General features: G+C 32.9%; 3 protein-coding genes and 1 long non-coding RNA gene across 8 annotated transcripts; 2 read left to right on the top strand and 2 right to left on the bottom strand.

Annotated features, from left to right (window-relative positions):
- Positions 1 to 470: 470 nt before the first annotated feature.
- LOC145732981 (uncharacterized) lies at positions 471 to 2339 on the bottom strand. Its single transcript, XR_014179100.1, has 3 exons — positions 2170 to 2339; positions 694 to 2076; positions 471 to 630 (listed from the first exon to the last, which is right to left on the bottom strand). It is a non-coding gene; the product is annotated as an uncharacterized LOC145732981 (long non-coding RNA).
- Positions 1770 to 12210, top strand: LOC145732974 (regucalcin-like). 4 transcript variants are annotated; one of them, XM_081985551.1, is made up of 9 exons: positions 1770 to 1883; positions 4466 to 4587; positions 6471 to 6682; positions 7232 to 7313; positions 7362 to 7546; positions 7601 to 7795; positions 9469 to 9678; positions 9747 to 9882; positions 12138 to 12210. In XM_081985551.1, the coding sequence occupies exons 2-9, from the start codon at positions 4578 to 4580 to the stop codon at positions 12179 to 12181; spliced, it is 1074 nt and encodes a 357-aa protein (XP_081841677.1). In that variant the 5' UTR covers positions 1770 to 1883; positions 4466 to 4577; the 3' UTR covers positions 12182 to 12210. The 4 variants fall into 4 exon arrangements, with proteins under 4 accessions (XP_081841677.1, XP_081841676.1, XP_081841674.1 ...); XM_081985550.1 differs by lacking the exon at positions 1770 to 1883 and adding an exon at positions 1968 to 2119; XM_081985548.1 differs by lacking the exon at positions 1770 to 1883 and adding an exon at positions 2366 to 2665.
- Positions 12211 to 12395: 185 nt separating this feature from the next.
- LOC145732976 (regucalcin-like) lies at positions 12396 to 16388 on the top strand. Of its 2 annotated transcripts, none has more exons than XM_081985553.1 (5): positions 12396 to 12648; positions 13258 to 13439; positions 15364 to 15558; positions 15618 to 15893; positions 15951 to 16388. In XM_081985553.1, exons 1-5 carry the CDS (start codon positions 12596 to 12598, stop codon positions 16235 to 16237), a joined length of 993 nt encoding a protein of 330 aa, XP_081841679.1. In that variant the 5' UTR covers positions 12396 to 12595; the 3' UTR covers positions 16238 to 16388. The 2 variants fall into 2 exon arrangements, with proteins under 2 accessions (XP_081841679.1, XP_081841680.1); XM_081985554.1 differs by lacking the exon at positions 12396 to 12648 and adding an exon at positions 12785 to 12953.
- On the bottom strand, positions 16259 to 21881 carry LOC145732975 (mitogen-activated protein kinase 1-like). The gene is made up of 8 exons (XM_081985552.1): positions 21436 to 21881; positions 21135 to 21261; positions 20943 to 21053; positions 20750 to 20884; positions 20570 to 20686; positions 20086 to 20253; positions 19841 to 20029; positions 16259 to 18864 (listed from the first exon to the last, which is right to left on the bottom strand). Exons 1-8 carry the CDS (start codon positions 21561 to 21563, stop codon positions 18706 to 18708), a joined length of 1134 nt encoding a protein of 377 aa, XP_081841678.1. The 5' UTR covers positions 21564 to 21881; the 3' UTR covers positions 16259 to 18705.
- Positions 21882 to 22012: the final 131 nt, after the last annotated feature.

The following is a 22012-nucleotide window of genomic DNA, read 5'->3' as shown; positions in this document are numbered from 1 at the left end:
AAACTGGAAAACTTGCAACATTTGGTGGTAAACAAAGGCGGAAAGTTCCAATCAAACTTTGGCTTGGGAACAACAACCACATTCAATTTAAATTATCTGGAAAGAACATCACAGATAGGTGCATTCAAACGAGTCATTAACAGCCCAATACCAACGTTTCCAGAATTATTCCATCAAATTTGCAAGAAAGGAAAGGCAATGTGTGTATCCTGGGGACTATTAAATCCTAAAGCAGTGTTTTAACTTATAACAGAATTGTTGGTGTTTTAAGAACTTGTTTCTAGGTTTTGTGATATAGATTGCTTATTTATTTCCTTTTGTAAATTTACCCAGCATTAAATACATATCAATTTGGTTTTGTTGTGTGATTTATTTAACATGTTTTTTCAATTTCAGTTAAAGAAATTATCTAATTTTATGATTGTTTATGAAGAAAACTAGACTTCTTAGATAAAAAAGAAACTTGAGTGTACTTTTTAAAGATTTTATTTGTATATTTCATAATGTGTAAATAATACAATTAAAATAGTAATTTAACCTACTATCTGATGGAAAAGTATTTAACAGTAGCACCATCGGTTTCTAGCCTCATAGTCAGAGAAAATAAGGCAAAATTTATAAGGGCTAATTCTGCAAAATAATGGCATTTGATCAAATTTATGTATTAAGTAACTTGTATCTTTCTAATATTACCTGAAACTTGTTTTTTCAACACTCTGCATATGGATTTTGACAACACCATTATAACCATAGCTTCAAACACCTTTTGTTCAGAGTCTTTTAGAGCAATTGGTAATGGGACTTTTTAAATTTGGACCCTTTCAAAGCATGATAAGCAAACTCCAAATTAGGCAAATAAAGGTACCTGAAACATAATATTTAGTATTAGCAGCTCATTAATACCTCTACCAGAGTCCTTTTTATAGTATTAGGTAAATTACCTTGCTCCTGCTAAATACACCTTTACTCTATATCCATGTTTCTTCGAGAACCACTGGCTTGAATAAACTTAGTTCTTGTAAAAACTCTGCTTGGGAGTAAGTAAATATACCTATAGGCTGTTTCATTGTGACAGTAATAATAAAATTAATAATCTTTAGTAATAATTATAAGTGTATTTAATATAATTACAACATAAATTCATTGATTTGTAAAAAAGTGACAAACTTATTTCGGTTCATTAAACTTACCGGTTTAGCAACAGCATTGAACTGGTTTGAGAGTTCAACCAAAACAATTTTTAAATAAGGGCAAAGCTTACTAAGAGTTACGAAAAAAAAATTAGTTTAATGGTGATTTTTTAAAATTTTGAAACCATTTGAAACGCGGTCCATATAGTATATTGTGACAGCCGTGTTAGTAGTTACGGTGCACCGCCCTCTATACTAGAAAGCCTAAAACTTATGAACGGCAGCACACAAAAGTATCTTACGAAAATAATCTCAAGTTTTGATTTTAAACCGTAAAAATTCATCTAATCCTCAAAAAACTCAATTTCCGCAATACAAACAAACGCAAACTGTCACCACTATTTCCCATATTCGCCATATTGGAATTTTTGACAAGCACTTTCTATGCTTTCTAGTATAGTAGGCGGTATTTCAATTCATAGATCGACGCTTCGACGTTACTAAACTGACAGACCACAGATTATTTGACAGTTTATTTTTTTGTTTACAATATAAATTTGGTTAGAATTTTTTATTTCTATTCTATTCACTGAATGTTTGCTGAACTTTACGGAAAATGGATTTTGTCGATGACTATTTTATAGCAGCTGCAAGTAATCCAAGTGAAAACCAGAAAAGATCGGATACTTGACAAATGACAATTCGAAAACCCACGAATGGGTGAAACAGACAGCCGACGGTGCACGAAGCAAGGTAAGAAATGAAAAATGAAATTCTTTTCCCAAAAAACCAGCTTTATCCACCCTTTTTTGGGTAGAACTAAGTGAAATAAACAATCTGACATCGAGTTTACCAAAAAAGAACTAAAATTATTACTTCCCGGTTTGTTAGCCCTAGCAACCAAAAACTAGACAGGAACTAGTCCTTCCCGCCTTCAAAACAGGTGCTGTAATGTAACATTTCTATTAATTATAATACATTTATTATAGGTAAGTAACTAATGAAGATTTTTGTTTGAATTACCTAAAAGTTTACTTACGTAGCAGTTTTAAACGTGTGGAAAAACAACTAGTAAATAATTAAATTGAAAAAACTTACTGCACTTTTATTTACAACATTTAGTTGAAGAATGAAAATTGCACCCTACCAATTGGCATGTAAATTATATTCAAAACTTACATGTTATATAATAGATGACTAATACTTAGTGTGCAGTGGAAGAAACATATCCTAGTGAAAATTATTACTCGACCAGTTCTTTGTCTAAATCAAGACTGCAATTTTTTTTGTTACATAATAAAAAATGAACCGATTAACCAAGCGGAAAAAATATAGACACTTTAGAAATTTCTAATACAGTTAAACTTAGTTTACAAAACAGTCTCGCCTGACACAGAATACCTAATGCTTTCGTTAAACTGCTCGCGCCTGAAAAGCTTATAAAGTGATTGTCTAAAAAAACAGTTTAATTATTTTCAAATCGATATGATACGGTTCGTAGTTTATTGTAGTTTTCTTTGTTCTTGCTTGACAAGGTAAGCTAAACCTCCACTTTAAATCTAAGATTATAGGGACCCATAATATATGTAGGTATACTCAATGTAATAACTTGTATACGTATTGTCGTAACTGAGAAAATATTGTATAACAATTGTGGAACAAAAAATGATCAATCAAGTTATGCTATAATATTAATTTATTTACCAATTTTACTGTTTGGTCAATCGTCTAAATCATTATTTAGATTACATAAACAAACAATAAATACGAAATTTATAAATTTTACCTTATCAGTGAAGTACGAAGTATGTTTCCAGTGTATAAATAAAGTAACATCTTCAGGGATTAAAATTTACAGAATCTAACTGCTCCGCATCTGAACCATAATAGTGTATTATTCAACGAGCTCTTTATGATAGCCATTAATCCCTAAGGGGTTGTTCCTCCCGTGGGATTAATGGCCATAAAAAACGAGGATAATACCATACTTTGTCCACGACCACTAATACCAAGTGAAGATAAATGTCTAACGTACTTATTAGCATTGAATAGGTGGTCCACAATGTAAAATACACAATTTAAAATAAACCAATAAAACTCTCTCAGAAAATGAATTAATCTGCTTAGTACTTACTAAATTGACATGTACAATGATTTCGATTTTTTTTCTGGTAGCAGCCGGTACTATTTCTTATTCACTTCACTATCCGAATTCATCTTTAACAAAAATTACAGCGCAAGAAGCAAATATTTGTTTTAAAAGTACCGAAATAAAATTGAAATGACGGAATTGGGGAAAAAATGGGTCACGTGAACAATTTATTTACATAACAACATGGTGTGATTTCTGAACGCAACCCAGCGTGGCCGCCTACGATCGCGAGGGCACTGACGTTGTCAATGTCAACTTGGCAAACCACAGAAGATTCCAATATGGCGGGAATAGTTCTGACAGTTTGTATTGTGGAAATTGAGTTTTTTAAGGATTAGATGAGTTTTTACGGTTTAAAACCAAAACTTGAGGTTATTTTTGTTTGCTGCCTGTTCGTAAGTGTTTCAAGCAACATTGTAACAGCAATTCAGGAAAAAGCCCAACCGTATAAGTCTTTTACTTTAAAAAAAACCGGATCTAACTCAACAGTGGTTGAACACTTTGAAGTGGGACGATTTTACTCCAACACTATAATCAATGGTAGGTACAAGTGCTTTCTAGTACAGCAAACTTATTAGGTACTTGTTACATGCACAATTATGTGGGTTTCATTTTAAAGCGTCCTTCATTGTGAGAGCAACAAAAATAATTTTGAATGAATGTTTTTGGTAATAACTTACAGATTTTCTTACATTGAACAGTGTAGTTGTACTTTCCAGGACAAATGTTGGACTTGATTGTGTATAAAAAGCTCCTTTAATTACTCTGACGTTATATGACCCTCATTTAGCTTCTGTCAACACCCTGAATATTAGTACATTATTGGTTGGTCCTGGACAAAAGTATTTTATTGTATTTTACAGTCGACTTGGTTTTTAATGACCAATAGTTAAAAGTGTGAAGGCCGATTAACGACTGCCATGATTCATTGAAAAAAAAAATCATTGCAGTGGTGTTTCACTATTTTATTGTTTACTTGAGCAATAATGTTAGTCCTCAAATCTGCAAGAAATTATATTAAACTCTGGTTCACTGGTGACCGGTGCCCATGACCAAAAAGGAAAAACTGAAGCATATTATCCACAAAAGAAATGCTTTTGCTGTTTCCTGCAATAGTTTAAAGATCACCGTGCATGATTGTAAATTTCTGATTTTTTATTCATATTATATTATTTTATTCTAGGGTAGATTTACAAAACTTAAGTGCAAGTAGTTTAGCTCCAACGTTAGAACCAAATTTTGATTCGCCATCGGTTTTCCAAGTGACACAACCCGTAGATCATTCAGAAGGTCCTATGTGGGATGGTAAGCTATGATAATAAAATACATAATACAGGGTGGTCCAGTTTTAAGTGTAAATAATTCACCATTTGATAGCTAATCAAAAAATAAGTTGACTTGCTTATTATGTCATTTTTCTGAAAAAGGTTTCCTAAGGAAGATACAGTCCTCCAAATTTCAATTTAAAAAATCGTTTTATAGTTTAAAACTGAACATTCAAGACTTGTGAAAGTCCAAATTTGTACTGAATAGTCTAAAATTTTTTTTAGTACTAGGAATGGTCTTATGATTCGCTTTTTCAGACTGCCATCCTGGTTGAGTGTCTGAAACTGGCACTCAAGGACTAAGAAAAGTCCGGAAATCAAGACAAAGATTGTATTGTGCATGAAACTCATTTTTTACTACTAAAAATAGTATAAAAGTTGACTTTTAATGCTAGAACTGACTTTACTAGGACTAAAGAGAGTCCAAAAGTATATTTTCAAGACTTTAATTGGTGTACAACTCAATTTTCTGGACTGGACAACAAGTCTAGAAGTAAATTAAATTTTCGGACTATTTTATTTCTAAAAATTAGTTCTCAAGACTATTATTGTAGCATTTGATACCAACATTTTTTACTTTTATTACTGAAGAAACTTGATTTTTGGAAATAGTCTTAAACTCGATTTTTCAGTCTTAAAAAGCACTAAAAACAGTCTGAATTTCTTAGAGGTGCTACAATTTATTGCACCTATGAGTGTAGAAGTCAATTTAATAGTGAAGAAGCTTGAAATAACATTTTCAAGACTATGGTCAGTGGACAAACTGGCTTTTAGGCCTGATAAGTCAAAAACTTTGTAAAGATAGTCTTGAAACTCGATTTGAGGCACTGAAAACAGCCTTAAAACACTACAAACAGTCTAGTTTATTAAGAAATACCCGAATTTTTAGCACTGAGGTGTCTAGAAGTCGATTTAATAGTGACAAAGCTTGGAATGCCATTTTAAGTCTATGAGGAATGTAAAAATTGTTTTTTAAGTTTGCTATGTCAATAACTTGGTGAAGATGGTCTTGAAACTCGATTTTCCAAGCTCAAAGCAGTTTTGAAGCATTAAAAATAGTCCAGAATTTGAAGAAAATGAAAAGCAAAGTAAAAAGCACGAAAAGTTCGTTTTCAAGACAATTTTCATGAATCTAATGTTAATGTCCTGCATCTAAGACTATTTTCAAGACTAAAATATTGGAAATTTGTCTTCAAATTATGAAAACTTACTTCAAATGCAAATTTTAAGCTTCTGATGTCACTTTTCATTAGTTCAGTCACATTTTGGGGTTCAAGTCAATTTTAAAGGTTTAAATGGATGAATTTGTAGTAACAAATTCTTGAAAAAGTAGTTTTTATGTCTACAAGTCAATTTTTAGTCTCTCAATTTGCATGAAAACTGGTTATAAACACAACTTTTAAGCTTCTGAAATTTTTATCTTTTTTAATTCAATTTTCAAAACTAAAGTCCTTTAGTTTGTCTGGAAACTATGAAAACTGGCTACAATATTTTTTAAACTTCTTAAGTGAATTTTTCGTTTCCAAGACAATTTTTAAGTTGGGTTGGGTTAGTTTTGGGTCTTTGACTGTAATAACGTGTAATAAAGTGCTTGTTCCAAATTTGATCAATATTGCTCCAACGGTCTGACAGTTATGACAAAAAAAAACGATTTTTTAAACAGAAATTTGAAAGATTGTATTTTCCTTAGGAAGCACTTTTCAGGAAAATGACATAATGAATGTCAACTTATTTTTTAATTGGCTATGGATTGGTGAATTATTGACATTTAAAACTGGACCACCCTGTATATCATGTCTTAGGTAAAAATCTTAGGTACGTACAACAACATATTCTAATACTTAAACCTTATTTATCTTTTAGGCCGCAAAAATATATTGTATTTTGTTGATATCCATTCGGGACGTGTACTGAGCTATAATTATAATACGAAAAAAGTGAATTTTATTACACTTAAGGGCGCTGTCACGCCTGTAATTCCTGCAAAGAAAAATGAAAATATTCTAATTGTTGGTGTGGAAAGATCACTAATCGCCCTAGAATGGGACGGCGAAAAAGAACTTGGAAGTCAAAGAGTAAGTATTTCATTTTATCATCTAATAAAATAAATTCTAGCAATGTTTGTATGAAAACTAAAATTAAGAGTGTTAACTCATTCAAATATGTAAATAATTTCAAATGGGCCTGTCCCACAATTTTTTTTTATTTCATAACTACAAAGACGGATTGAAAATATACCCGTATTTTTTTGTTTTCAAAAATATTAAGTCTAAATAGAAAAAAAATGATGATAAAAACTACATTAATCTCATGTTTAAAACGCCCGCCGCCGGTGACGTACTACACTATCAACCAATCAGCGACAAGAAGTGAAACAGTTGGCGTGCAACAGCCAATAAAATCGCCCAGAATTACGTACGTCACATGCGCGCCAAAACAGATCTTTTAAATTTAATGGACAAGTTCAAACTAATGTAGGAACATTTATGACCATAATTTTTTCTTCAAGTATATGAAAAATTAGTTTTTTGATCCTATTCTTTCGATTCCAGTCATTAAAACAAAAATTTATGATATGTGGGATAGGCCCATTAAATGTTAATTAATTCCATTAATTATTACAGACTTTGACGACGGTTTCGCACCAATTTCCGCAGAGTAGATTGAATGATGGCAAAGCTGATAAACAGGGCCGGGTGTGGATTGGTAAGAACACTGAGTTTTTTTCTACTGAGGTTAACGAACAAATTTAAGGTACAATGGGATTCGAAAATCCCCAAACCCGGTCCTTGGACGTGAATCAAGGAATTTTGTACAAGTTAACCAAAGACTCGCTGATCAGTCCTAAAGTTGAAGTTGCCCCTGTAAATATTAGTAATGGCTTATGTTGGAACAAAGCCAATAATAAAATGTATTACATTGACTCGCCCACTCGTAAGGTATTTAGGAAAAAACTTAAGCCAAATTATTCCACTGAAATAGGATTTTTTTAGGTGATTGAATATGAGTTCGATGAAGACAAAGGAGACATATCCAATCCGAGAGTGGCCATAGACATCACAAAATTTCCTTACGTCACTGGTAATCCTGATGGGATGACGATTGATCAGGATGATAACTTATGGATTGCCTTGTATTACGGAGGTTCCGTAATAAAAGCAAATCCGAGAAATGGACAACTTTTGCAGGTTATTATATTACTATTATTCAATTTTCAGACTTTTAATTGTGATGGAATAGTATATTTCATTACCAGTACAGAAATGAGGATTTTTCTGGACGAGTAATGAACGATATTTTTTATTATACTTAGGTACCTGAAATCAACATAAACAAAAAATATCGCAAAAAATTATTAAGAAAATCGGGAATATTTATTTTTATTTTTAAAACAGTAAAAATGTAAGTACATACAACTCAAATTAACAAAAAAAATACAAGTAGGTAATTCTAAGAAAATTAATTTTGGACAGAACCGTTATTATTAATAGTAATATTTATTGTACAATTCGTATTATTGTTAAAGCTCAATCCCTTTTGCATTTCTTTTTGTTGAACTAAAGACTCTGCTAAAGATGTTGAAGCGGAGTGTTCGTGTGTGCTTTGGTTCTCTTGATTGACTGTTACAGATGTTGTAGTTTCCAAGTTACAAGGGCTAAACAACTTCCGTGATACTTCAATTTTTCTTTGTATGGACTCTTCTAATATCCTTCTGCTACATTGGAAGAAAGCCATCCTCCGTGTCTTTTCAAAGTGAGCAAATCACCGCCGTTTTCCACCAACATGGTTGCCGAAGAGCGCCTTAGCCCATGTCCGGTATATTCTTCGGGATTTTTTAGTTTTAGGTATTTTGCAACAAGTTTTGGAATACCACTGATAGTATGGCACCCAACATGTTGAGCGTAACATCTTTGGTTTCGGTATGCAACAAATAATCTTCTACTCTCCATATGTTTAGGGCGGAGATCTGCGTATTTACGGTAAATTGTACAGGGATCGAATTTGCAATTTTCATTGGTAATGGTAAAACTTCTTGACCTGTGAGTTTTTCCAACACGACAAGGAAACGCCCATTATCTTCCACATCATCTAAACTCAAAAGTAATTAAATCATCTCTGCGGCATGCACCCAAGATGCCAAACACTAAAATTACTTTTGCTAGTAGATATTCTCCATCTGAAGCTTCACATAAAAATTTGGTTACTTGTTCTGCTGTAAGAATCTTGGATTTCTTTGGTATATATCCTACAGTTTGTCGTTTCAAAAAAGCAATCGTTTTTGGATATTGATGGTGAGTATTTTCTTTTATTGCCAAACAACTCTTTAACATAGAGAATCGATTCCATAAAGTGGAGGATTTCATAGTGTTGGCTTTTTCAGAAAAATATACTAAAAGAATATCGTCACTCACAATTTTGATTCGTTTCTGAGTCCGCCATTCGGAAAACTGTTATATTCTTGTTCATATCTCAACCTGGATTTCACTGGTAATAAATCTGCACTCACTTCTGCCGCTCGTTGTAAGATATTTTCGGGAATATCCCGATTTTCTTCACAATCTGAATTCATTTTTGCAAAATGTAATAAATACATAAATACTTAATTTTCACTGACAGAAAATAAAATTTGTCATTAATAAATAAATCGTTGCTATAGACACATTACTCGTTTCTTTTTTTTCTTCGGGTTGCCATAGGATATCTAGTATCATGGATATCTATGTTTATTATTAAGCGCACGGAAAGAGGGATCGGGAAAAAATTTCCGTGCGCTGTTCCGAAAATGTCATATTTACTGTATTTTATAAACAGTTGAAAATGTAGTATTTTCTGTTAAGTATAATAAAAAATTTATTAACAGGTAGTACCTATTCCCGCTAGAGACGTGACTTCCGTAATGTGGGGAGGTCCCAAATTGGATATTCTATTCGTCACTACATCCAGATTTCATTTATCTGAAGCAGAAAAGAAAATGTTTCCAGCAGCTGGTAGTGTTTTTGCCGTAACAAATCTGAAGCAAAAAGGCGTTGCGCCGTACTATGCCGATTTGGTTAATAGTGTTAGACGATCGGTAAAGTTAAAACTTCTGCAAAGTTGATTGAAAAATTTTTAATAATATTTTTGTGACATATTTTTTAGAATCTCCTCGCAGAAATTATTCTCAACACAAACGAATTGTTTGCTCCTTCGTCGGCTTCAAATGAAGTAGTTAGTTATCCACCAGTCAATAGCAATCCGCAAAAGAAACGAACTGCAACGCAATCTGAAGAACTTCGTAAGTAACTATAACCATACACTAAATGATAAGTACAAACTATAAATGGACAAACAAAAGACGTTACAAACTTATTCATTATTTTTATTAAAATTAATTTATAGCAAAATAAATCTTATCAATTATGACTATTGTCATCAGACAGCCACAAAAAAGAAGCCGTTTTACGCTTCAAGGGCTTCCTAATGTATTTCGGCCGCTTCAGTTGTACGGGTAAACTCTAAGAGATGGCGCTACTACAGCTCGTCATTGCAAGCATAGTTGCCAACTTTTGCAGTATTTCCTATAATCCGCTTTCTTTTGCTATCCCATCTGAACTGCGTAAGCTTGATTTTTTCAAATAAATTTGAGTTAAATTACTCGTATTTTGAAAACTAAACAAGATAAGAATTTCTGGTTTGACGTATCGATAATAAAGATTCTATTAATTTTAAAAGTCACCGGACTCTTTTTTAACGTCACGTGACAGTTTTTATGTTTAGACAATTTTTTTTTCAAATCGCGTGACTTTTTTAACGTCACAACAGATCCTGAAGGTCACGTGACTCTTTTGAGATTAAAAATGGAATCTATAATGTCACATGACAGTTTTAAATGTCATTTGAAGGATCACGTAATCGTTTTTCAGTTTAAACTGAGATTTTTTAAATTACGTGACTCCTTTTAATGTGCAAATGTCATTTTTAACGTCACGTGACAGTTTTTATGTTTAGACAATTTTTTTTTTCAAATCGCGTGACTTTTTTAACGTCAAAACAGATCCTGAAGGTCACGTGACTCTTTTGAGATTAAAAATGGAATCTATAACGTCACATGACAGTTTTAAATGTCATTTGAAGGATCACGTAATTGTTTTTCAGTTTAAACTGATATTTTTAAAGACACGTGACCCTCTTTACAGTGCAAATGGCCACGTGACAATTTTCAATTATTTTAACGTCAAAACGAAATCGTAAAGGTCGCGTGACTGTTTTAGATGTCACAGTATTATTTGAAGAGTCATCTGACTCCTTATAACGTGCAAATGGTCACGTGATGATTTTCAAAAATAAAAACATGATTTTAAAAGTCACGTGACTCTTTTTAAAGTTCATAAAGTCGCATAACGATTTTCAATAATTCAACATTTTTTTTAAAAGTCTCTTTTTTAATGTCAAACCGAAATCCTGAAGGTCACGTGACTATAAATAGCAAAATAATGTTTAATTCAAATTTATTTTTTTTTAGTCCACGTGACTCTTTTTTAACTTTAAAACGGATCTTAAAGGTCACGTGACTTTTTTATGATTAAAAATGGCGCCATCTCACGCTGCTTACTTAAATTAATTTCCAGTTCCATTGCCACTGTTTGTCTACAGGTGTGGTAAATCCAAAAGCGACCATAGGAAAACCGTGTAACGGAGAGAGAAATGTAGGTAATTGCATGCGCGGGAGAAAGACAGAAAACGAAAAAAATATCAAGTAGGCCATATTTTTAGCGGGCTGTTGCCAAACGCCGTAAGTAAGTTTGTCGAGGGTATTGAATACTTACGGCGTTTGGCAACAGCGCGCTAAAAATATCGCCTACTTGATATTTTTTCGTTTTCTCTGTCTTTCTCCCGCGCATGCAATTACCTACGTTTCTCTGTCTGTTACACGGTTTTTCCAAACGTCGATAGGTCACGTTGTTATATAGTCGTCATATTTTTTCCATAATGGATCGCGACGGTTCGTAGTGGACCACCCTATATACTCGTAGAGATTATTGATATTATATAACGAACAATATTCATTGTGTACATAACGAATAGGTTTTAAACAAAACTGTTTTTATCGAGCATGCAAAGCTAATTTGGCAATCTTTTCGTCGAATTTATTTTCCCATGAACTATTTCGATTAATCTTTTTTGCTTTCTTGCCCGTCCGGGGAGTCAGTCGGTCAAGCAAGATTAGTTTGTTCACAATAAAAATTCACAATAATAAGTTAATAATGTAAAGAGTAGTTGTTGAGACGTATAAAAATGAAATCCAATCAGTTTTGCGGTAAGTAACTAAATAAATCTAAAATAAAAATGTTGCAATATTATGGCGTTTTAAGTATTTAATACTTAAATATTGATAAATGGAAAGGAAAATTAGTCAATAAAATACAGTTTGAATATACGAGTACTTCAGGGTTTTAAGTGTTAAGTGTTTTGAATTTTCCATACTGTATAATTATATACAACTATATTGTATTTTAAACCAATATTTGATATTATTTTTTTTTATTTCAGCATTTTGGAGGCAGATGATTAACACGATAAGAAGTATATTTTGATTGTAAAATAAATACTACTTTTTTAAAAAGTTGTTTTTTTATTTACAGTATTAATAGGTATTTCACAATATTAAATTCACGTGAAGATAGTTTAGTATAGGTACCTACTATGGGTAGATAGATAGTAGGTAATCATCTACTTCTATGAATTTGTAAGGTCGTAAATAAGTTCTAATCTCTCACAATTTTGCTCTAAATTAACAGTCCCAGAGTTTCATACTTTAAATATTTCGTAATATGGTTGAATTGTCTTGTTTTCTCTTTGGATGGAATAGCAACATTATTCTCGAGACCTTCGCGTTAGTCACATACAACACACCTACATTGTTTCCAATAATTTACTCGCAAACCACAGCCTTGTATGTACAGTAGGTCATATTCCAATTTTCGCTGCCAATACATATTCGAGCAAATATGAAAACCTGTTTGAGCTTTACGTACCTTCTAACGACGTTTTGGTTTCAAAGGTAAGTAATAAAATAGTTAAATTTGAATGTAACTTATATATTCAGTAAGAATTCAAAAACCTGTTTATTATTTCCACCTTGATGTATTGCGTATTTTAGTCAATATACCGATACTTGAAATATCATCGAAAACAGATTACCCACATTCAAGTATCTTATTATGCTGTTAATAATCTCGTAAAAGTGTTGTTCAGTTTAGTTTTTATTTTCACTAAACGCTTCTTCAGTAATAATTGAATTGTATCTGATGAGCCATTGTGCTTTTTACGTTTCTACTTGAACAAGAAATATTTTTACGTTCTATTGTAAGTATCGTGGTACTCCACAAAAACCATTTCGTTACAAAATGTGTACAAGTTTTGACAGATGTCAATTGGCTTTTACAGTATTGCTAGCTCAAAATTGCATTATCAACGTTACGTAACGTGTGTCCTACAATTTCAGCTTTTACAACACTGTCTAAATTTAAGTTTCTAAATTTTTACCGCTATATTTTAAAAGTCACGTGACATTGACAACATGCAAATGTCCGATCTCACCAGTGTTCACGTGACGGCCAACTTTTGAGAATCGGACAGTATTTATTATTGCGTAACTTACTTTTTAAAGGACCATGTCAGAACCGTTCGATCAGCCCCGCATTACTCAGGTCACTGAACCGGTTAATATTGGAGAGTCCCCAGTATGGGACAGAAGAGTGGGAAAGTTGTTTTTTGTTGATATCCACCATGGCAGGATAATGGCATACGACTACGCAAACCGGACAACTGACATAGCTGCAGAGTTTCTAGGTAAAAAATAGTATATTATGTTACTAGGAGTAGAAAAAGGCGATTATTACAATTATCGCATTCTACTCCCGTGTAACACACCTATACAATTTTTTTTTCAAGCGTTTTTTAGTTTAAATTGCAAATTATAGACAGATTCATTGTGACAGCCATAACATCATTTCCTTCGCCCAAACGTCAATAAACTAAAAATGTCAATGTCACGCTTATTCATCATGCGTCAAAAGGACAATATTGACATTATTTATTTCCTAGTACAACAACGAAAGTGCATTATTGTACTAGTAACATAATGTAGCCTTTCTACGCCGGCAGTACACGTCAATAATAAGCATATTTTAGATCGCTTGAAAAAAAAATTCATTTTATTGTTTCAGTAGTTGTTTATTGGCAGTTGTGACGTGTCTATTGTGGATATAAAGTCCGTTCCAGGGCTAGTGGCAGTGACGTACAACCACAAAATATGAAAGAAAGTCTTGAGAACTAATCCAAAAAAGTGAATTACAACATGACAGTTAATGTCGTCATCTGCCACTTCTCCTGGGACAGAGAGTATTTCGATACAATGGTGGTATGGTCTCCCCTGGCGGTTACGTCATCATTTGCTTTTCTTGTCTGTTGCATGTATTCCGGGCGCGATGGAATTTTTTGACGTTTACTCCAAACGCCGCGCGTGGTGGCGGCGCTGTAATTAATATCGACCGCCATTGATTTGAAAAATTGGACAAAGCTAACATTATTTTTATTTATCATTCCGATTTACTTGTTTAAGTATGTATCAATTCAAAGTCTTCCATGAACAACAAGACACATGAGCAATGTTGTGTGGGACATCTTTAATGGAGATGGGAACATGTTTTAAAAATGATTGGATTGAAATGTACAAGGAAACACACTTGTTTCATTCCAGATTTTAAAAAAACTCACCTGCAAAGCTGAACCAATCCTATTCAATTATAAAAAAAACTTCAGAACAAAACGTTTATTTAAAATTTTAATACTCGAGTACTTACAAAATAATATTTGATGTGTATGCGTAATATAACAAATCCAGAGCAAACCAATTTATTAGGTTCACATATTAATCTGATTGCTTTTAGACCATTTTTTTATTATAAAATAAACCAACAGGCGCAAGAATGATTCTCCAACAAAAGTAAAAAACCAAACTGTTTAAGAAGTCATCACTTCAGAATTCTTGTTTTTAACAGGCACTATTCATCATGAAATTTGGCACTCCACACTCAACAATACAGATTATAATTTAATATGAACAAATCACTACAAACTGGTACTGGATAACTGGAACCTGGAACTTTCTTGGGATTGAGAACTTTGAGATTGCCACAAAGGCCAAACTGAAAGCTGGTTTATGTTTGTAGGTTTTCCACTTAGTGAACAAATCTTTTGCATCAAGCAGGTGTTGTTGTAAACTAAACCGATTAGATATTTATTAAACGATATAATTGATACGGCACATTGCAGCACAAATAAAATGCACAAATTCTATTTTTTATACTTGAATACTTGTAAACTAGGTATTTACTTTTACTTAACCTCAATCCTATTTAAGCCGACTGTCATTAGTGTCATTGCGGGGACATTTTCCAGTGTTGCCAAAGCTTACATCGATAATTATAAAGCTTTTGTTACCAAACTAAACGCGAATAATTTAGTATTAATTTATGTAAAAAATATATATATAACGCGCTATATATGCAAAATTCTTAGAAGTCCTTATTTTAAGGTCAATTATGTTTGCTGCTATTTACTTCGTAAATTTCATTATGGCGGTGCACCCGATGACGTAACCGCCACGGGAAAAAAAATTAACCATAACTGTCAAATACAACTTCATGAAGCTGTCAAACTATAAAACGGTTTCCCACCGTAAACAAATAAATAATATCATTATGATGGTCAGGACGTGATATAGCACCAATTATTCTGACCCGGCAGAGTCCTAATGTGATGGTGGCTGGACTAAACAGAGATCTGGTAAAAATCGTTTTATATAATAAAAGTGTAAAACCTGAAGTTTTGCACACCGTCCAACATGACAAACCTAAGAATCGATTCAACGATGGCAAAGCAGATAGTAAGGGTCGAGTTTGGATAGGTATAAGAAAAGCAGTAAGATGATAATTATCGTGGTTGGAAATAATTTTAATGTTACAGGAACGATTGGAAATGAACCTCCAAATGGTCGATTAGAGTTAAATTCAGCAGCGTTGTTCAAATTTTCTAAAAACAACGTCACACATCCCACCGTTATGATTCCAAATGTAAGCGTAAGCAACGGATTAACGTGGAGCTTGGATGCCACAAAGTTTTACTACATTGATACTCCTAGCGAGGAAATCGTTAAATACAATTACTACTCCGAGACTGGGTGTATTGATAATAGAACAGTGGTTTTTAGTACCAAAAATAAAGGAATGGGTTTTCCCGATGGTAAAGTAGCTCCCCCAGTTTATTTTCCAATTTTAATTAATTAATTTATTTAAATAGGTATGACTATCGATAAAGATGGCAACCTCTGGGTTGCTTTGTATGGAGGTGGTTCGGTGATTCAAATTGATCCGGATAAGGGTACACTAAAAAGGCGCATTCCAATTCCCGCTGCGCATACTACATCCGTAGCTTGGGGTGGTACTAATTTAGACGTATTATTCGTTACGACGTCAAAAAGATCCTTAACACAGCAAGAAAGAGTATTCCAACCAGGTGCTGGAAGCTTATATGCCTTAACTAATTTAGGTACAAAAGGTTTGCCAGAATTTGAAGCTGATATTTAAGACACAAAAAATACTACAAAATTGAATGAATATGTATATTGATAAATTTATCATCATAATATGTCTACACATAATAAGAATAATTATAGAATAAGCTACAATATTAATAATTATAATAATACAGTATAATGTAACAACATTTACAAACAAATTTAGGCCTTTTATTAGTAACTACCCTCATAACTCTTCAATTAACCATTTACAAGGTTGCACTTTCTAGGAAAGTGCAAGTTTGAACTAAAACGATGACCGTTTTTACAACCCCATGATAAATATAACCACTCTGTATATCCTTCAAGATGATACTGTACAGAAAAGTTTCACATATTTTTAAATTCAAATGTTTTTGGTTCATACTTCACGAGAGTAAATGTGTATGTAGGCACAAAATCAAAAAAAAAAAAAATAGTATGACGTAAAAATGACCGGTAAATGTTTTGTCACATTCAAGACATTTATCTGTCACTGTTACGTCAACCTGTTTTTGTTTGATTTTCTGCGTACATACTATGTATAATAACGCTAACATTTACAAATAACGACACCAAGATTTTTTGAATGTAACTAACACTATAAAAATAAAATACTTTATACTAAAAACAATTTCGGTTAATCAATAAGTTCATTGGAATAGAATAAAAACAGTATATTAACTGATGTTACAGTTCAAAGATATGTAAAAAGAGCTTTTTTGGTTATAATTAAATAGTTTACGCATATACAGGGTCCATTATGAAAGTAATGCGCATTTTCTGGTACTTATTGATTCTAAATGCTTAAAATTCTTCTCCTGCATCAATAAACTTGTCTGAATCACCCCGCAAATTGCTATTTGGTTTTCGTTTAACACTGTGGAATCACACTTGACAGGTGTGACATTAAATGACAGTACAAGACGTAAAATTTGACAGTTATGACACTTTACACAGCGTCGCTTTAGTCAGGTTGTTATAACTGTTAACACTCATTCAGATGGAACTATCAAATGCAAAACAGTTGTACTAAGTGACACTTTCATATATATTTCTTACGTCATCTGACAGCTGTCAAAACTTTTTTTTAACATACAACTGTATTTCTTCACGTCAGAACTGACAAATTTAGCTTCATAGAAGTTTAAGCACAACTTACAATGCAAATTCTCAAAGACACACGTCTATTTGGAATTGTATACCTTCAGTTCACTGGTGAGTGAGTTTTGATAGTTTAACAGCTGTCACCAAGTGTTCCTTAACGTCCCAACTGTCAAATTTGGCTCCATGGAGCTTTAAACACAACCTCCAGTGTAATTCCTCAACTATTTCTAAGTGTACGTACAGTTTAAACACCAGTGAACGGGCTTTCGACAGTTATGAGAGCTGTCACGTAACGTAAGGAAATTGTAAAAGTGTTCCTTAACTTCAAAACTGTTCAAATTGGCCCAATGGAGCTGTAAAGTGATCTTTCAGGCGTGACACCAACGTTTTCGCAAGTGCATCGAGACGAAAGTGTGTTGTACTATTTGAAAGAATTTTTGAAGTATTTGTACTGATCGGGTCAATAAAAATAGAGGATGTCCGGAAATGGTACACGTCAAACATTTTACTTTACCGGCAATAAAAAACCTATAAAATGTGTATTATCTTTTTATAGCAAAAACATTAAGTGATTAAGTTAAAGTATTGATACTTTAGACACAGGAAGTCTGTGCGTATTTCACACAACCATACATTACAATATTGTAAACAATACGTTTATTGTTTATTAAACAGTATGATTTATTTTGTTTTAAGTAAGATTTAAAAAAAAAACAATTTAAAGCAATGAAACCTAAGTACGCACAAAGAATTCAAAATAACTTACCTCTAATACTAAACAGGAGGATTATTTTTGTATGCACTTTGTTGTTGAGCACTCAAGAATCTGAGTGTGGTCAGTTCCTATGGAACTGATTGATTTTGCAATTGTGAAATGATTGGTAAGATAGGCAAATAATTGCAAACCCTAAAATATTGTTGCACAAATCAGAGAGAAAATAAAGCCCGCGTAAAAATAAAACGTATTGTATGGTTTTAATTCGTTGCGACAAATTTCCCTTTTTTTATACATGGGTGTCCGTTCAAATCAACGTTGCCAAAGCGAAAACTCATGATTCAGTCAAACAAAAACATTTCTCCAAAATTACGTATTTTTTCGGATATTTCCCAGAAATAAACGGATTCTTTTAAATGTCATAAGATTGAACTCCAAATTACCCAACTGTGCCTCCATTTAACCAACTCTGTAACTCTTCCCCATACTTAGACACGAATTTGTGGCACCCTGTATACGTATAACCTTTGTAATAATAAATAACGGACACCCGGTATAACGTTATTAAAAAAATTGTTGGCTATTTAAACGAGACACAAGAAAGAACGTGTTCAAGTACTAATAACAATATTTTAGACTTCTCCGGCGTAACTTTTTTAAACACTTATCTCAAATAACTATGAGGTGTTCATGGACTGATCGTTTTGATGTTTCTGTTCATCCTGTTGTTGTCTTTGTTTGTAGCGCAGCGTCTCTTCGAAAATGAGTCGTTTCAGCTGATCTTTCGGCAAATCGTCCAGCTCAGTGTCGAATCGGAACGGTTGCTCGGCTACTGGCTGAAATAAGAAAAAAAACGTAGTCCATTTAGTTAATTTTGTACAGATACACTGTGATAAGTACAGACAGCCAGCGCAATGTATTTAAACTGGCTTTCTAATGTATTTCGGCCGCTTCAGTTGTAGTCTAAGAGATGGCGCTAATATAGCTCGACATGCCTTGCAACTACTGTCTCTCACAAATATGCAACCAGCAATACAGTTCTAATTCTGTTTTCTGGTTCTGAAGTTCATAAAGTCGCATAACGATTTTCAATAATCCAAAATATTTTTTTAAAGTCACGTGACTCTTTTTTTTTATGTCAAACCGAAATCCTGAAGGTCACGTGACTATAAATAGCGAAATAATGTTTAACAAATTACGTGACCGTTGCTCAGTTTGAACTGAGATTTTTTAAATGTGCAATGGTCACATGAGGATTTTCAGTACTCAAATTTAAATTTTGTTAGTCCACGTGACTCTTTTTTAACTTTAAAACGGATCCTAAAGGTCACGTGACTCTTTTTACAGTTCATAAAGTCGCATGACGATTTTCAATAATCAAATTTAAATTTAAATCTTGTGATTTATTTTAAGGTACAAATGGTCACGTGACGTGTTTTAAGATTAAACATGGAATTCATAATGTATTAAGTATAAAATAACAAGTAACTAAACTAAAAATACAACGAAGTGAAACACAATAATAATTAAAGAAAACACACACACGAAATCTGTTATTTTTTGCCTAGAAACAAAACAAAAAATGTGATTTGTCAACTAGGCATTAAAACTGAGATGTTTTCCAACAGGGCAAATATGCGTTTAGTGGCGCCATCTCACGCTGCTTACTTAAACTAATTTTCAGTTCCATGTTTTTTTATACTTATCATTTAATCTATGATTCAACAGTTCTTTTGGTGCAGGTATTTCCTTATTTTTCAGCAAAATTTCAAGGCTAACATTATTAACAGAAACAGTTGAATAAGAACTTACCTCATCAGATGGTTCATAATACTGTTCCAAATATGGATGTGCTAAAGCGTCCTCTACCACTATTCTCTTATGGGGATTGAAAGTCAACATTTTATCCAGTAAATCCAACGCTCTATGATCAGCGTGCGGATACAGTTTGGACCAAGGAACTTTCGGTTTGAATGGCAAAGATTGTAAGTAGCTTCTGGCCTAAAATTTGAGAATATCATACCCTGGTACCCTTTTACTTTTATTAATCTAATTACCTTTTCATTTATTATACAATTTAGATCGTCAGAAGAGGGCGAGCCTAGAACTCCCAATATATGATTAAGCTGGTCAAGATAATGCTTTCCAGGAAATATAGGTCTATTAGCCAACATCTCTGCTAGTATGCACCCCACTGACCAAATGTCAATTGATTTTGTGTAACCCTAATTATATATGGAATCAAATTAAAATATAAAATAGTTGAAATTTAGTAATGCTTTTAATACCTTGAAAATTACAAACTTTTAACTGTTTAAAAATGAAGCATTAGTATTACAAAAAAATAATGCTTATTGAGACACCCATATTCAAAGTTTTCACAATATCTGGAGCCAAAAACATTTATAAAATCTCATTAAATAAATCACATAACAAAAGATTTCCAAAACTACTTTTAATCTTTTCAAATAAGTAGTATACCATTATAAACAACTGTTTATGTTAATAGATGATATAACAGATTAATAACAATAAGTATACCTTTGAATTCAGCATTATCTCAGGTGCTCTGTACCATCTTGTAGCCACATATTCTGTTAGAAACCCTGTATGATCATGATCGGGATCTGCCACTCTTGCCAATCCAAAATCACAAATCTAGTTGAAGCAAAAGCAAGTGTAGTAAAAAGAAACTGTAATAAAAATTGAAAATGTACTTACTTTGAGATCACACGTAGTATTCAAAAGAAGATTGCTTGGTTTTAAATCTCTATGAAGTACATTAGCAGAATGAATATATTTTAATCCTCTGAGGATCTGATATAAAAAGTAACATATGTGATCATTACTCAGTCTCTGAAAAGAAAATGTACAAGTTGGGCATACATGGTCAAATAACACAGCTGAAAAATACCTGTGCTTTAAGCAATTTGTAAAGATCAGTTTCCATAAGACATTGAACAATGTAAACATCGCGCATTTGATCTATCGTGGGAGCCCGAAGAATGTCTCTAATATCAATAATCTACCAACAAAAAAGTAGTCAGTTGGCAATGAGCACATGTTTGAAAACACCATTAAAATAGATAGACACTACACTACTTACATTCTCATGCTTAAATCTGGTAAGAATCTTTATTTCCCGAAGAGTTCTTTGACAATAAGTTTGATGCTCAAAGGGGGATATTTTCTTAATTGCCACTTTGGTCTGAGTCAGTGTATCTGTGGCTGACCTAAAAATAATAGTTATTCATGTTCCTATAATTAACAAAAAACTGTTACTTTGGTTCTTAAGCAGGTTTTTTTTAAGATAGTACACAACACATGACAATATAGGTTGACTACATCATCAAATTTTATAACTGCTTACTAAAGAGGCAAATGACTCAAATGAGCCTACTACTTACACCACCATTCCATAAGCGCCTTCTCCGATGTATGCCAAATTTGTATATCGGGGCCCCACCTCAAAAACCTGCCCTCTGACAACTTCCGCGTTAGAGTTCACACTTGACACACCTGTAGAGTCGGCCATTTTTCCTCTAAGTACAACTTAAGCGCAAAACCTCACTACTGCAACCCAATCTCTTATAGTACTGCGACGACAGGCGCCCCAAAGGGCCGGCTGGTAATCGATTTTTGTTTGTGATTTGGGCACGGCCTATCTTTGTAATATCAGCCCTTCGTGTATAATCGCTTTGAGAACAAAATAATATCTCAAGTGGATTAACTTATAGATATCGTATCATCAATTTCTATATTCAAAATAGATTTGTTTCTATTTCTTATGGGTTTAATTTAGCAAAGCTAAACAGGTTCTTCAAGAAGACCAAGAGTCATGACAGTCAATACGTCAAAAGCATGTCGACATTGTTGTCAAATTGTGTGATTGTGTTGATGTGCAAGTCAATTGTCAAATTATTATACAATTATTTTTCAATTCTGTTTCAAGTAGACACTTAAAGGATGTGCAAAGTATAAAAA

The sequence above is a fragment of the Ips typographus genome, linkage group LG8, assembly GCF_016097725.1.
Source record: "Ips typographus isolate SLU linkage group LG8, UJ_Ityp_2.0, whole genome shotgun sequence".
NCBI lineage: Eukaryota > Metazoa > Arthropoda > Insecta > Coleoptera > Curculionidae > Ips > Ips typographus.
This window is presented reverse-complemented; position numbering and strand designations above follow the sequence as displayed.

Excerpts from the sequence above, each read along its gene's own strand:
- LOC145732974 (XM_081985548.1), top strand. The coding sequence starts at position 2,616 with ATGATACGGTTCGTAGTTTATTGTAGTTTTCTTTGTTCTTGCTTGACA. Across the intron at positions 7,314-7,361 it reads ACAGGGCCGGGTGTGGATTG|GTACAATGGGATTCGAAAAT; the intron begins GTAAGAACACTG and ends AACAAATTTAAG. Across the intron at positions 7,796-9,468 it reads GAAATGGACAACTTTTGCAG|GTAGTACCTATTCCCGCTAG; the intron begins GTTATTATATTA and ends ATTTATTAACAG.
- LOC145732976 (XM_081985553.1), top strand. The coding sequence starts at position 12,596 with ATGAAAACCTGTTTGAGCTTTACGTACCTTCTAACGACGTTTTGGTTT. Across the intron at positions 12,649-13,257 it reads ACGACGTTTTGGTTTCAAAG|GACCATGTCAGAACCGTTCG; the intron begins GTAAGTAATAAA and ends TACTTTTTAAAG. Across the intron at positions 15,559-15,617 it reads TAAGGGTCGAGTTTGGATAG|GAACGATTGGAAATGAACCT; the intron begins GTATAAGAAAAG and ends TTAATGTTACAG.
- LOC145732975 (XM_081985552.1), bottom strand. The coding sequence starts at position 21,563 with ATGGCCGACTCTACAGGTGTGTCAAGTGTGAACTCTAACGCGGAAGTT. Across the intron at positions 21,262-21,435 it reads GGCGCTTATGGAATGGTGGT|GTCAGCCACAGATACACTGA; the intron begins GTAAGTAGTAGG and ends TATTATTTTTAG. Across the intron at positions 20,254-20,569 it reads AGATAATGCTGAATTCAAAG|GGTTACACAAAATCAATTGA; the intron begins GTATACTTATTG and ends ATATATAATTAG.